The sequence below is a fragment of the Bradysia coprophila genome (genome assembly GCF_014529535.1).
Source record: "Bradysia coprophila strain Holo2 chromosome X unlocalized genomic scaffold, BU_Bcop_v1 contig_20, whole genome shotgun sequence".
NCBI classification, from domain to species: domain Eukaryota; kingdom Metazoa; phylum Arthropoda; class Insecta; order Diptera; family Sciaridae; genus Bradysia; species Bradysia coprophila.
In genome coordinates this window covers 4,825,638-4,842,049 of record NW_023503307.1, presented here as the reverse complement: position 1 = coordinate 4,842,049, position 16,412 = coordinate 4,825,638, and the positions used below count along the sequence as shown (strand labels likewise).

Sequence of the window (16,412 nt, the reverse complement as noted above, 5' to 3'; positions counted from 1 at the left end):
GACAACAAATTTCACTCGAACGACGTATATTACACCCATACCTTGGTCTACCGGTTTTCGACGATTCCAATTCGAATTCCTCACGTAGTTCTTGCACGAACTGTGCATAGTTTTCTCGATCTCTGGGCTTACCACCTGAAAATTGGTGTACGTTCGTTCAAATTCAGATCTCAAGTAATCACTTGTGTCTATGTCGACCAACTAACCTCTAAATGATGGATATTCCCAATCTAAATCAAGACCGTCGAAATGGTTCTGACGCAAAAATTTAATAATATTTTTAGTAAATTCTTGTCGCCGTTGCGGACTTGCCACCAACGAAGAAAACCTGCTCGAACCCTCATTCCAACCGCCAATGGCCAATATAGTTTTCAGTTCCTTGTTAAATGTTTTCAAGCCATTGAATTTGGCGTAGCCGCCTTGTTCGATGTCTTGGTATTTGTCGAATGTCTTCAGTGCATTGTCTTTGGTAAAGCCACCAAATGCATAAATTAAATGCGTGCAGAGGTATGGATTAATGTTTTGTGGATTGAATTTAGCCGTTCCTGGTCTGTATACGCTCCAATTTGTATAGTAACATACTACGCGACCTTCTGTTTTGCCTGTTTAAATTACAGAATTCGATTTTTTTTGGTCTTACTATTATAATATTGAGGGTATTCTGCTTAATTTATCATTAATGGAAAATGTCGATTTTAAATTGATTTTTTTTTTCATAAAAATAATTATTGGTTAAAAGAAGAAAAAAATGATACGAATCATTAAAATATAGTTAAAGTAACACTAAAAATTAACACTTGTTGATGGAAAATAGGTAATTAAATCAAAAAAACTAAACGTCGAAGTATAATTCTTTGCCATTTATTAACACTCATTTTGAACGAACATAGCGGGTTTCATGCACCAACACAAAAAAGGTCATTTGAAAAATTTACTTTTTGTATGAAGATTAGAAAATGGTTACAAGATGAAAATTTTAATTAATAAAAAAAAAATTACCTGAATGGAATTGTGCAATCAAGGCAAAAAGTAGAAGGGTCCATGATGTAACCGCTTTTCCAAGCTGTAAATAAAAATTGCACAAATTTAATGAATAAAAATCTTAAGTAGACTGCACATGTCTTTTTTAACTGTTACATTGACATTCTGCAGTTGCGGTTAAATAATTTCACGTTTTAGTTAAAATCAACGTAAATGAATTTGAAAGAGTGTGTATCAACTTCAATAATTGAAACTATTTATCGATGAAATTCTCGATCACTTGCTGGCATCGCCCTTTTGAAAATGACAAAAAACGTTTACTTTCAACGGGGATATTTATTTATGATCAGGTGGTCTAGAGAAAAATTTTTAGCTCTCGTCATCTAAAAATTGATCACTCTATATCAATATAAATTAACACTCCAGGTGACTAAAGCGATATTGTGTGGTTTTCGCGTTCTGAAAAAGTCTCGATCATTTTTCTTAACCCACACTATAATTTCATAAAAATAGCTCTGGTAAGGCTTGATGCGTTTTTGTTTAAGTTCCGTTGAACCGAACCATGATTTCTTTATTGTACAGGAAATTTACGTTAATCATCAATTTATGTGTTGAATTATATTTTTTATAAATATAAATGTACAGTGAGCGAAAAGTGAAATTCGACATTTTTTCTAATTTGAGAGGTGTTGTGGTTTGTAAATTTGTAATTGATTCCACAAGAATTTCGTTAAACAAATAAAGTGGAAGCAAAATAAAATGATCGACTCTGAGTGTATCCACATTTGAAAGCCAGTATAGTCTTACATACCATTTGAACTGTTTACATTACATTTGTTAGGTTTATTATTTGTAAACATTTCCAATGCACACGCATAAGCTCGACATCGAAGTACAAACGTGTGCGCGCAAGCTCAATAGACCGAAAAAACATTGTGAATGTTATACAAATTGATCGAAAGCTTGTTATTTAGTTCTATACTTGTTTTCAAATCACGATACGCTAAAAATCTTCATAATCGATCATTTTAATTTACCCTGCCTTTAAAGATCTAGATTTTCATTTTTTTGAATTTGGGTTAGGCAAACCTAACCTCGCCTTATCGGTATTTGAATTTTGTTAGTTTTTAATAATTGTAAAATGTTAAATCAAGTTTCCCAAATAAACCAACCTTGCCACAAGAATGAAATACGAAACTAAAAAAATCAAAGTTTTCATTTCTTAAACAAACTTTGTGTGGAATCATTTACAGCCCAAAACAACTCCCAATACAGAAAACATGTCAAATGCCTGCTTGAGCATTATCCCCTACGTGTTAATTTATTCATTTGACAATTGGATTCACTTCGAATCTGAAGAAATAAAAAAAAATTCCGGGTGTCCACAGTCTCTCAAGATACCTGTTCCCTAAATTCCACTCAAAAAATCTTCTTCCTAATTTGTGTCGAAATCGGAATTTAATGATTACAATATACTGTCAACCTCGGCTTCGCCTCGGGTTGACAATTTAATTACGTCTACATTTTAAAAATTAGAAAAATGGGAAACAATTGTAGTCCCACCTCGGTTTTTAAGTGATTTTATAGCAGAGCCATGCATGTACGTACGTCAATAAATACCCGACTTAAACGAAAGTCGGACATACTGATAAAGAGGCTCAATACATGTCCTTATAAAAAAACTAAACGAAAAGAACTCTGAACGTTTTTATAAAAGATCGTTTGATTTGATGCCTCCAACTATATATTCCGAGAACACCAAAAACATTTTAATTTAATCAAGTTAACCGTTCGACCGGTCTATCGAAGACATTCATCATTGTCATACATCCTGTATTATTAATATGCGTATAAACCATAATATCGGTCTGCAATTAATAATAAATTTAACCTGTGTACACATATTGCACGTATGTATATGCGTTTCACTAATATAATAAAACTCTGTGCATCACATTGAATGTTTGAATAATAAATTAGGTAAGTTACACTTCAAGCTTTTTACAGTTAAAAACCATAAGCATTACGTAAGACTTTTTCGATCAATTATGGCCAATGGTTGGCAATGTTTTTTAATCGTTATGGGTATGTTTGTTAAAGATGTTTAATAGGAAATTATTGACCGGTCATTACAGACACTTGATGACGAATGTTGTACACATGTCTTGTTTCAAGTTTCACGTAATGTAATAATTTTGCAAAGTATTTATTAATACATTACGTTGATAAGTTGTTCAGAAAAACCGTCCTGAAAAATTTCATATTTAAAACGATGTTTGCGTCACTTTTTGTTGTTGCTTTTAATCACAAAATTGATGATGGCAACAAATTGTTATGCTAGCAGTCGTGTGCAAAAGAAAATTCCCTAAATTAATAAAATATAAAAGAATTCGAGATATTAAAATATCAACGTAGAAATTCCTCACTCGCAAATACCAAAACAAATTGCAGCCAAGTGTAATTATTTCATCTGTTACTGCTTGTGTGTACGTACGGGTTATAGCCAGACTTAATTGCCATCTAGTTTCTCATATTTATTTATTTGAAAAGCATCCGAAAAAAATTCCACGCTTTTATTATGCAATTCATATTAATTTTTATTTCTCAAGTTTTGTGAGTTTTTCCAAAGCTTCCGTCATACAATTAGGAATGAATTAGTTCTGTACGGAATTGTAATAGCGCTTCCATGAAATTTTTTCCTTCTTTTGTTCGATTGATTTGTTGTGTCAATGTGAATTGTATCGTTCAAAATAGGAAACCTTCGTTGACCTGTAGAGGTACCACAGGGTTTTCATTCTTTGAAAAAAGTCTATTACATTTGAGCTCTAGTTTCCAAACAGCATTTCCCTTTAGACAACTAAATCTTATAGTATTCCAACAATTTATTGGTCATTGGTTTAGTAATTTAGCAAGTATAAATTAGTGTACATCAATCGTTTCATTTCATCATTTCATTGATCTTTATCCCACAAAAAAAATAATAAAAACTTCGCAATTCCGACTTCTTTATTCTTTATAATTCGCTATTGTAACTTACGTCCAGTCTCGTCATAAAATCACTAATATGTGAACGGTAATAGGTCATTTACATGCGCATAACGGACCTTCTACATTCTAATCTTTCAAAATGTAACTTTGACCGCGAACTGATTGTAGTGTACCGATTTCGTCACAGCATTTTTCGAACTAATTTTCCTCGAAAATTGATTAAATTTGCCATAAACGAAGATGTATAACAGAAAGCTTTCTGCATCACGACCGTGAAAAGAGGTGATTCCACTAAAAATATAGGAAATTACAACATCAAAGATCTAACTCTGAAAATTTATGTGAAGTTACACCAAACGAAGACATTTATTGCATTCGAAATTTATTATACCACCCGGCAGCAAGGTTAATTGTTACATTAAAATTCATAATATTCTACAAATTTGTAGAAAAAAGGCCCCAAATAAAAATCAAGATATGTTTGTTTGGAAAAAAATAACAATTTTGATATTCGAAGGTCGACATTAGCATAATATATAACTTAGGCTTAACAGACAAAACGCGAAATTTATTTTCGACTGTGATATATCGAATGTTACGTAAAAGAAACAATTACGGTGAAAATGAAATTGTGGCATTCAATTGGTCAACACGTGGGTGTTTATTGGCCAATTTTGCCAGTTATGCTGCAGAAGTGGTTACGCACCTTCTAGAAACGACAAGCATTTCACTTTATTATAACAATTAAATCTGTTACTTCTGTTGGTTGAAAATATCACCCATACAGAATCTTTTACTTCATTTGTTTAAAAATACATCGTATCACAGTACATGCCATAACTCTTCGTTTATTTTACTGTAATTGTTGATAACTGATTACTAGTTTCTGAAAATACCTGAATCCTTGTTTGTGGTTTTCATTGACTGTGTATGTTGTGTATGATCTTTTTATACAATAGTGCCACGGCGGATACAAAGGATGTATAAAATTGAATTGTTTTTTGTGTGTCTTCACAATGCAAGGTTAATTAACGAATAATAGCCTGTGGTGATGAATATCAAAACCGAGGCATTGTGTTCATTATGGCTTTTGGTTAATAAAAAAGACGATTCGTTCTTAAGAAATATACATCAGTAGCTTCAAAAGCACTCGTATTGTGATCTCAATGATATCGTTTTTATTCAATTTAACCACAAGATCCAATTGCTTCACTGCCATCGAATTTATCGTTTCGCGTAGCTATTTAAATTTTTCTTTTTAATTAAAATTACAATACAATCTAATTTGTATTATACTTTGGGTGCTAATGGAATAATTGCTGGTGTTCCACACGTATAGGCATTTCATTTGGAAAACGGTCCAATGTCTTGGTGGTTAAAATTTAAATTATTGAAGAATTAAATTCAGAAATTGAATTGCATTTTACTTTGTATAATGTGGATAATTTTGTTTCGATTTTTTTCTTATTTTATTTTCTTGTAGGCAATATTTTAGAGCGTGAGAGACAATTTATTTCCATAAATTTACAATGTGCGTTTCTTAAGCCAATGTTGCACAAGTTCGTTTTTGTTGAATGAAATTAAAAGACGACAAAAAAAATCGAATTTGTATTCGACAATGTCGTCACTCCAACGAGAATTGACTAATGTGTAACAAGTGCAAGTGCATACACACACGAGCTCATTCTGTTCAAGTGCGTTTTTAAACTGAAAATTATATTTGTGAATTGTTCATTTGAATAGATTATTTTATTCAAATTAATAAATTATTTAATGATGTAAATTCTGTCGTATAATATATCCAAAGTGCCCTATTATATGTTATGCGTACAATTATTTCTTTGTAAAGCATCTCTCTAGCAACCGATCTCATATATACGTATCAAACCGAACATATACATTTTGTATACCATACGAAAGAGAAAGTTTTATACGATTTTTGTCTTTTGTATAGCGTTTGTTTGAGTAAATCTTAAATTAGATTAACGTGATACTAATGTACTTAAGACAGTTTTTTTTTATTCCACTAACACGGTGAAGGTGAAAAAGTAAAATAAAAAAAGTAAAACAGAATCGAGCTAACAGACACGGAAAATCATTAGACCTTGTTCACAACATGCAACATGCATAATTTTTTCATAAATTAAATTAATTTTAAGTCCCTCTGCTATAATATGCATATATGCTTAATATCTTGTTACGTTAGCGAGAGCTTGCAGAGGTGATACACAAATTATATACATTTCATATGATTATTTGAATGATACATGAAATTCTGTGATAGATCAAAAAAGTAAAAATTCACGCTCGAGTGATGATATCAGTTATAATGCTATCAAGTTAGTGTAACAAAAGCGATTATGTAGGTTTGAAATAGAATTTTAATCTCTTGCGATTTAATAAGTCTATCTGCATATGTCCCTTACACCACAGCAACGGAAAATAAATTATTTGAGACGAGGTGTGTTAAAACTAATCAGATGAAGTAATAGATTTTGTAATAAATAGTTCCAAATATGTAAATGAAAAAAGTGTTCGTTTTAACAGTTATCGAGTACATCACCAGTATTAAGTTATAACTTGATCTTTTAAAGTGGATGAAAAGTTGGAAAGTCCAGTTTTCGTTAGAGCATAACTTTAGATTAGCGTGCCGAGTTATGTAGAGACTTTCATGCTGAAGCCCTCAGGACGGAATGTAAATTATGCGCATAAACTAATATATTACGCCACTAGAACCAAAAATGTTTGTTCTTGACCCATGTGGATGTAGCGAACTGGAGTCCCAGACGTATTAACTTTTACATTATCGTCAGCTTTCCGTCAATAAATTTCCAATTTGGCTTTTAACCGGTCTTTAAGTAGATTTCGTTCAATGGATTCGGTTATAACAATTGATACGGAACAGATTCAAAAATTCTATCTGCTGTAAAATGTCGCAAGATACGAGTGTCTCATTTCCTCACAATTTAAACCATAAAATTAAAAGTTTTCCGGTAAAATTACATACCGGTCTATCGGTAGAAATGGTACTACCATCATACATAAACTACAGTATATATCGACATTGCATTTCTTGTGTGAAGTGCACATAAAAAAAGATTTTATTTTGGATATAATAATAAAGTTGAATGCCTCTGATGTACACATAATATTCATAATTTTTATAGTTAATCATTAACATTCGTAGAGTTCCTTCCGCTGGCATATCAGATTGGAAGATATGATCCGCGCAATAATTCAAAACAACAATAAATTCAAAGAATTTTCAAAGTGCAAACGTGTGTAACATTCACCGTTAGACTCATAAATAAAATTCATAAAACAAAAATTACAATAAAAAAATAATAAAAAACCATTTCAAGTGCATTTTAGCATTTTCCATTAGGTATATAACTACTTAAGTGTGGAAAAAATTATCAATTCTGTATGCAACGAAAAACAAGCAACAAGTAAAAACAAAACCCCAACTGAATGAATAATAAATTTTAATAAAATTCGAAATGAATAGTTGGGAATTTTTATGCTGTAGTTGAACTCGAAATGATTATTTTATAAAAACCTTTTTTTTTTTTGACAAATATCATCAAACATTCCTTGTGATTGTGTTTGTCTCGCCGTTCATACCGTACAATAAATCAAATGAACTGGAGTCTACATCATATATATCATACATTCAAGCATATCTATCTGAATATTTTATTGTTTCACTTATTACATCAAAATAACATTAAAATGTGTTTCATTGTTTGAATTATTAAATATTTTAAATCAAAAAATAATCCATTTTGTAATTTTCCGCGGCGGCACATACAGCTTACTGTACACACACGATATGCATACACATTTTTTTATTTAAAAAGATTTCTTATTAGCAATCATTTCCTTTGCATTTTTCACTCTATTAAATTTATGAAAATTTGAAAATCATTACTAAATGACTGGGATGGTATATGGTGACCGTTTCAAAAATGTTGATCATTGTTTCAAAGACAGAAAATTATACAATCCACATCCGATGTTACGTACCATTATAGACTAGATTAGGTCGCCGTTTTCAAATAAACACGTTTCCTCAGAGTTTCGGATTAGAATAATTACTAAGAAAAGTGTCGTAGTATAGGAGTCGATAAGTAATGATTGATTATGTACTTGCTTGAAAATTTATTGTTTCGTCTAGCGGCCGAAGCCATGGGACACTAGTCCCATCAACAAATTTTCAAGCAAATACATATTGTATTTTACGTGCTGATCTATCAACGATTTTAAGCCTATGAAATTCAATTACTCAAAACGGTCAGCATCATCTTATTTAAACCTATCAAACAGCTTGGTGCTAGTATGTAGATGAGATATTTATTGGCAATGTATTTTGCTTTCGATAATAATTTAGCAATTGTACATAAAGGGTTGCTGTCCTTTTCAATACATTATGACTTTTACAACAAATAAAAAAGTACGTACGCATTTTAGAGACTTGATAGAACAAGTCTTTACTTACTATCAGTGTTCAAATACTCTTCTAATAATCGAGCTCTCATTTTTACAAATTGTTCATGCTAATGAAATTCTAATTGCAGTACTGATGAAAAAGGATAGAAGAACAGTAGATTACGTCTCACTCGACGCTCGCTACAAATTTTTCCCTCGTCAAAATAATAGTACAGTACTATGCAAGGGAAGTAAAGTGATATCTCGTATCCAGATGAGAAAAAGTATCCGAGGGCGGTAGCCCGAGGTACTTTTACTCATCATGATACGAGATATCACTTTATTTCCCGTGTGTAGTATAACGTTTTACTATGCGAGTGATGTAAAAGCTATTGTCTATACATGTAATAGCCTTATTACATGCACCAGCATAGTAAAAATGTTTAAACAATTGTGTGAGCAGCCAAAAGCCTATTTTTTGAGAATTAAAATTTTTGAAATTCTCGAAAGTTCTTTATTTTTTCATAGTTTTTATGCCCTATTGCCTTTGCAACCATCACACTTAGCAAAATAAAAAGGACGTAACCTTCTGTTACTCGTAAGGACTCGAATGGAAATTACTGTAAATGTGATTGAGTAATGAATCATTTTCGTAGCGTGCTGGGAAGTAAGTTAGAAGACCGAAAGAAAACATAAAATTCATAAAAAGAAAAGCAACACAAAACTTGAATGAATGAGTGGCTTATTTCGTTATTCTCTTTGTGCAAGCTATATACAACGCCTTCATTCAAAAAAAAACATTTTGAGCGAATGTCAATAGCGTAAAATAGAAATTACATTCCAAAAATTTCAATACTCGATCGTCGTCACATATGAATGTTATTATATTGACAATCGTCTTAAAACGCCTTTATTTCAATAAAAGGACCATCTTGTTTCGCATTGATAGAAATTGAAATGCGTATTATTCTCTGTATTTTCGAAATGGTGACTTTAATTTGGTTCATTAACTTTCTTAATTTCATTCATTATCAGCAACCAACAAAAGCGACACTATTCCATTCAAAGATTCACAATATCTGGCTTTATAATTAGCCATCTCATTTGAAATAATTTTTTTCTTTTCTAAAAAGATATCCGAAGCTAATACAACTGAATTGATCGCATTATTTATGATCTTAGTTATACTAATACCATGAAAGTGAATCGAATTCGACTGGATATTAATACTGCCAGCTTTTATTGATTATTTACGCTGATTTTCGCTTGATTGATGGATTATTAGATTAGCTCTCATCCGTATTTGATGCGGTTTTTTTTCTCTTGGTCAAAATATTATTCGATTAAATTTGTATGATCGTTGCGATCAGTCACAACAACCTCGTTTGGAAGAAAATAACAAACAGTGAGTAAAGAAAAGTACATCGAATTCAAGACCGAAAATGAGTGGATTTGCCGCAAATGTGAATATTTCTTTCTATGAATTGAACAGTTGATTAAAATGATCAAGTGTTGTCTTGCTGAAGGTAACATCTGGCTCACCAGTTTATCTTTTGCGAGCGGTAGAGGATGTGTCTGCTGCAACAGAGATATAGGCAGAGACAATCTGTTACATCGAGCTAACTCTGTTAATTATAATTATAATTATTACAAAAAAACCATTTTGATTACCGTTATGGAAAGCGTTCCCTTTATCAATATTAGTAGTTTTGGAAGTTTACTCTTTAAGAGTTTTTTGACTGAGGCTTATTAAAGTTCTTAACACGTACGAGATACACAATTGAACAAAAGGTAGAATGAAAGCCATTAAACGTGGCTAAGAAACCTTAATATTGATTTAATTTTGAATATTTTTAATTAGAACTTCGTTCACTAGTAGCTCGACATTTTCATGGAACTAAAATATTTATAAATAATTTATCAAATCTTTTGAAAACCGGCAATATCCAACCTACATAATACCGTAAATTAATAAAATTTCAATCATAACCAAGCGATTAAACAAATAAATAGAGGAAGAGCTCACATCAATTAATTTTTCTTTGGATGAATGAGCTTTATGATATTTTTATGATACCAGCCTTACATCATATGGTTATACTTTAAGGAAATAAACTTCAATTTACATAATTTGAATGGTCGTTAAAATTAACACAATTTAAAAATAATTCTAAATCGTTTCATTCTAAATAAGATTTTAATTTTTGTTAATCAATGTTCATCGAATCGGTTCCATTTCCAGAATTAATTTTGTAAAACGATTTATGTAATAACAATAGCCACGCAATTTTACAGAAAAAAATTATTTTGAAAAGTATTTCGAACGTTTTCTCTATTCTAGCATAGCATCTGAACCAAGATGTGTGGTGTTTATGGTTTTCTAGTAAAATAATGAGCTTAACCCTTGCTCCATACAAGAAACATAATTGCATACGTAAATATTAGAAGAGATATTAGTCGTCGTTATTCCGAACAAAACTCAAAATTAAACGGCAGCTCAACTTTAATTTTGATCACAGAGTTGAGGTATGGTTCTCTGTGGATAACGGTGAAGCTGTTAGTGTTTCGGTTTACAGTTACTAGGACTTGATCTGTAGACAGACGATAGTTGAGAGGTCACCTAAGACCATATTTCAAAATCATGATCTGTGCAGTTTATCAGACATCCAAAAGATTTTCAAACATATTGCTTCTGTGACCTACAAATCTTTATCGAATTATTGAAAGTATGCAGATTTTCTCTCGATTACTTATATGATCCCATTTTTTCCAACAATATTTCACACAATATCACCGAAAGTTGACGGTGTGTCACATTTCGGTTGATGTATCGACACTATGTTAAGTTACGATCTTTTCTTTAAATCATGTTTTAATAGCAATTTTATGTAATTAGACAAGCTGTCACAAAATTTTGAAAATATCATCAGTTAAATTACAGGTGAGTCGTGTAACCAACATCATATCTTTCCGAGATCGAATTGCATAAAGTTTTTAATTGAAAAATAATAGACCTGCACTTGACGCATTAAGACTTCGCGATGAGGTTGTAGTTTCTTTTTTCGTTTTTTTGAATATTTTTTAAGTGTTTTAGTGGTCATCAATGCTGTTGAATAATATTTGAAGAAAAAAAAATGTGCGACTCATGCAGTAATCGTACTTAAAAATGACTAACAAAATTTTAATAGACCAAAAGTAATGTTATTTAACGATACAATCGATCACTTTTCACATTGCATTTATCCATACAATAGTATTACAATACACACAGTAAATCGATATTACTCAAAAAAATTGCCTATCGCTTAGATGGCAAGACCCAGTACAGAGCCCACGGGCTTTACCGTCCTTCATCGGATCGCGGTTGGAGTCCTAATATGTAATAGACAGTTTGCGCAAATGACGTATATTTTATAAGTCAACTTATAAGTTGGAAACTATAAATACACTTCCTGAACTTCATGTATGAAGATGTGACTTATAATTTCGAACTTATAAGTTGACTTATAAATTATACGTCATTTGCGCAAACTGTCTAATATTGTTTAATTTTGCAAAGTTAAAAGCAATATGTTCTACGAGGGTAGAACACATCGTAACAAAATCCGAATTGATGCCAGAATAAAGTTAAAAGCAACACGCTTCAAGCAAAAGTGATCATAGTGGCCAGCTGCAGAAAATACTCTATTTTACATTTCGTACCTAGGACTAAAAGTCTTTTTTAGCGTGTGAGAACTTTCCAGACAGAGCCGAAGGCGACGAATAGTATTTTTCATACGAAGTCGCACTTTTCGGGTCCTCGGTATGAAAAATATTTTTACAGTCCTTTACAGTTGTGTCAAGTTTCGGTACCCTATTTAGAGTGCCATGCATGCTTGAATTGCGTTGTTAACAGAGAAAAAAGTGTTTGATGAAAGTTCTGCCGTTTAAAATTCGAAAATCTGACTTTTTAGGCACGTCAAACCTTCCAACTAGTTTTTTTTTCTTAATTCGGATTTTTTAACAATGTGTGACAACTGAAATGTATATATGGGCTGCCCTCGTTAGGACACAGCTTGCTAGCGTCTAATAAATTTATGTTATCCGCGACCCGATGAGGAACGACAAATTCTGCAGAGCGATAAGTACTTAAGAGAAGTAGTAAATCCCAAGCTCAGGGTTGTCGCTATGTTACAAGTGTTACGCCAATAGTCTTACTAGGATAAAATTCGAAAGACCTGGCTCATTTAGTAATTCTACATTGCCTTCTTATCACGACAGAATAAAGTTAAGCAGGCAGTAGCGCTTGTTTGACTGGAGACCTGAATAATCTAGTACCTCTTTATATTTTGCGAATAAAATTTTTCAATTTATGTCAGTGTCATTTTCATTTTCATCCAGTGTATTAGGTCCATTATTTGACGTTTCGAAAATGAACCTCTACTGCCTGATTTTTTTTACTCTGCCGTGCTTCTTATCTATTATCTAATTGTCCAAACAATTTTCTCCAATTGACCCAATAATTTGTGTACAATATGTGAGTGGAATAAATTACTCTGTTCCATACACATTCACACAAATTCCTTGATGAATTCGAGCTTGTTATTGCCATTTTACTTTATTTAAATAAAATCGAGAATTAAATGAATTCAATTTCATTCTCGTTTTATGTATCTCTTTTTTTCCTCATCAATTGTTATACATTCCTAACAATGTGTGCTATAGTGTTTATAATACCGCAACAAATTAAAAACTAATTTAAAATCGAAATCGTTCAGTGAAAAGGAAATGAACAACAACACACTACAAACACGATCAAATCCCCAACTTCAGCGAGAGAGAAGTTGAAAAACCACTTTTCATAATAATTTAATTTGCTTTAAAATCATTGGAAATTTGTTGTTTCATCTAAATAAAAATATTGATGGATGCACCGGAGCACCATGAATGGCATATAAAAGTATGTTGATAAATAAATATGTAAGCGAAAAAAAAAGAGTAAATTACACAAATCATTAAAACATTAATGGCTCCATAGTTGCAAAGTGCCTAGTTAATTTTTATTGCATGCATATAGGTATAAATCCGAATCATGTGCATTGCATAGTGCACAAGTAGTTGATACGGTACTGCGTGTTCTATATTTATTCTTCTTATGAAATTTTACACGCCATAAATGAGTATAAATGAAATGCAGAAAAACATGTTTTCGTTTAGTAGGAAAGTGGATAATCAAGAGATTTAGAGTTTTCTCGCTTAATTTATATTTTATTTAGAAGATGCCAGCAACTTCTCTACATAATAAATTTTCCATTTCTTCGGTTTTGGTTTCAAACATTTATATTTTGTGTGTCAATTGAGAAAAAAGAAACTTGACTCGATGACATAAGATTCACTTTTGGAAAAGGAAAGAATTTTTTCGAAAAATTTAATTATTTTTTGTCTTGTTACGGTTAAGATACGAATATGGATCTCATTATGAAATTTCTGATGTTTGGTGGAAATATGACAAAAAAATAATAATTTTTTAAGTCAAAAGGGTCCTTGTATTCACTTTCTAAATGACTCATCAATAAGGAGTGGAAAGTAGATCTTGCTTGCTTTTTCATTAATTGTTTAGAAACTAAGATTAAATTGTTATCATCTATCCAGGCGAACTATCTCGTGTGCTCAACTAATTGCAGAAAATATGCTACCTCTATAACATCAATACATTAGAAACTTTCGTCGACTCAACGGTACTTTTTTACCTTTACAAATACTATCCATGCGTGAGTGTTGTAAAAGTTAATCCAAAATCTAGGGCTTCAAAATCTAATAGAATTTTTTACGCTGTCACAACCGGAATACTAGCAAACGCACTTGTGTGTATCTACTCAACTTACTTTGGAAACTGTTATTTTTTACCCTAAACATGTTTATCTTACTTTCGGCTCGGATATGCAATCTCTACACTTGTCAAAATTATATTTTCCAAAGTTGGTTGCTTAAATACACACTTCTGTTAGTTCGGTTCGTATTGTAAAATAGATCCCTCATGTAATGAATTACTTCCGCTTTATCAAATGTTATGAAATTAACCTTATTCTTGGAAATTCACCAAGCATTATGTTTTACGAGCTTATGTGCTCGATATGTAACTCTGTCATTGTCACTACAGTTCTTGTAGCAAAATTTTGTATGGACGAGTTGCTATTATGAACCAGAGAACCATTCTTATATAAATGTATTTTGTTGTAGGATCCCTAGTTTCAACAGTAGTCCGTTAGTTCAAATTTTAAAAAGTATTATAAAAATCTGAAAATTTGTGCGGTCCTTTACCTTATGCTGGTTTTGTGTTAATTGGAATAAGTGGTTTAGTTTTATAGAACGTTTCTATTTTCCGAGCTTTTCCTTGAGCTTGTAAGAAGCTTTTTTCATAAACCGACAATCTGTCGCCTAATATGAATGGATTAAAGAAATAAAATTTCGGATTTAATATCTCCAGTTTGCACCTTCTTCTTGTTGAAGTCACTTTAATAAAAAATGAAAATAAATCTTAGCCACATTCCGTGACGATATTAGATACGCGCTCAGGTATATACGATATAATCGCCGAAGGTGTCACAAATGGTGCACATAGATACACATTACACTGGTAATCAGTTGAATGGAATTGTAAGTTTGAAATAAAAAGATTAACAATGAGCCGATCAAATAACTTGACCATACATTTCGAAAGAATGTAAATAAATAAATAAAAAATTGTGTTGACTGATTTCCGGAGACGTAACGAGGTGTGCGATTTCAAAAACTATATCACCTTTCATAGAATTAATTAATAAAAAAAACTCTACATAAAATGACATAATTCAAAATCAAAACAAGTACACACATGTAACCGTAAATATCATCAAAATGTTCGTTTCGGATAGGAGAAGAAAAAAATAAATAAATAATTATCTAATCGATGATTATGTGAATTGGTAAAATATTAGCATTTTATATTTTATGCAACTTTTTCGGTATTTTTAAAAACAGAAATATAAAAAAAATGAAGAAAAAAATATGTAAATTTCTTTAACACCCAACATCTTCTTCGGAATCTAATAATTACTTTTTTTTGGGAAAAAATATAAATATTTTCTGTGTCTCATACTTTGAATCATCCGAAAAATACGGATTATGATATTGGTAACAAATGTCGAGGTTAACAAGTGGTTAACCGACTGTTACACTATTATATTACAAACGGAACATACTTTAGGAAGACTAGTTTTTTTTGTCTTGCTTCTTTTCAAAATCGAATCAACAGTGAAACATTTATTTATAGATTATGACAATGACGAAAGTGGATTTGTATTTCTTGATTAGAATTTTTATTGACACTGCCTGAGGCAATGATTTATGATCAGATTAATATAGGATTCATGGACATTTATGCACTGTGTTGCAGGCCCTGACTCATTTCAAGGACGTCCAACATTTAGAGTTTCATAGATGATATTTGAATTTCGTAAAGAGACCACCGCTTTATTAAGTGGTGGTAATCTGTAAGCAGTTCCATGGACAAAATTTCGTCATTTTCTCCCCTTCGCAGAAACTTCGAAAGTCTTCATTGTGAAAAATTTGAATTTACTTCTAGAAAAAAAAAATCGGGTGACTTTCTCTAGAAATTCAATTTGCAACCTTTTCTTTCCCTATGTCAGCAAATAACTATGCCTCAACTCAGTATGTGTCAGTATGTTAGTCTTTCCATTTTACGAATACATCAAAAATTTACTGATCGAAATCCGTTATTTGGTCACTCATTATAATTATTGTCGAATTATTTTAATTGACTCATACAGAACCGATTATAAACATCCATTCTATCTACTCACAATCCATTGAAAGGCAGGAGTGTGGTTTTACTCTACCGTGATAATTGACGGAAAATCGCTGATTGATTTTAGTCAGTGCGATAACAGAAAATATTAAATAATAAAAGCCAAAATAACAAACTTTTACCGTGCTAATTATGTCAAAAAGTACAATCAAATTCTATAAAAGAGATC

At 31.5% G+C, this 16,412-nt stretch overlaps 1 protein-coding gene across 1 annotated transcript in view; it reads right to left on the bottom strand.

The window, feature by feature from the left end:
- The window catches only part of LOC119068609, a 44,895-nt gene that overhangs the window by 21,348 nt on the left and 7,135 nt on the right, over window positions 1-16,412 (bottom strand). Inside the window, exons 3-5 of the mRNA XM_037172268.1 lie at window positions 1,000-1,063; window positions 207-602; window positions 42-135 (exon numbers count right to left, since the gene is read on the bottom strand). Of these exons, the coding sequence (XP_037028163.1) occupies window positions 42-135; window positions 207-602; window positions 1,000-1,063 (554 nt within the window). The remainder of the gene's footprint in view (window positions 1-41; window positions 136-206; window positions 603-999; window positions 1,064-16,412) is intronic.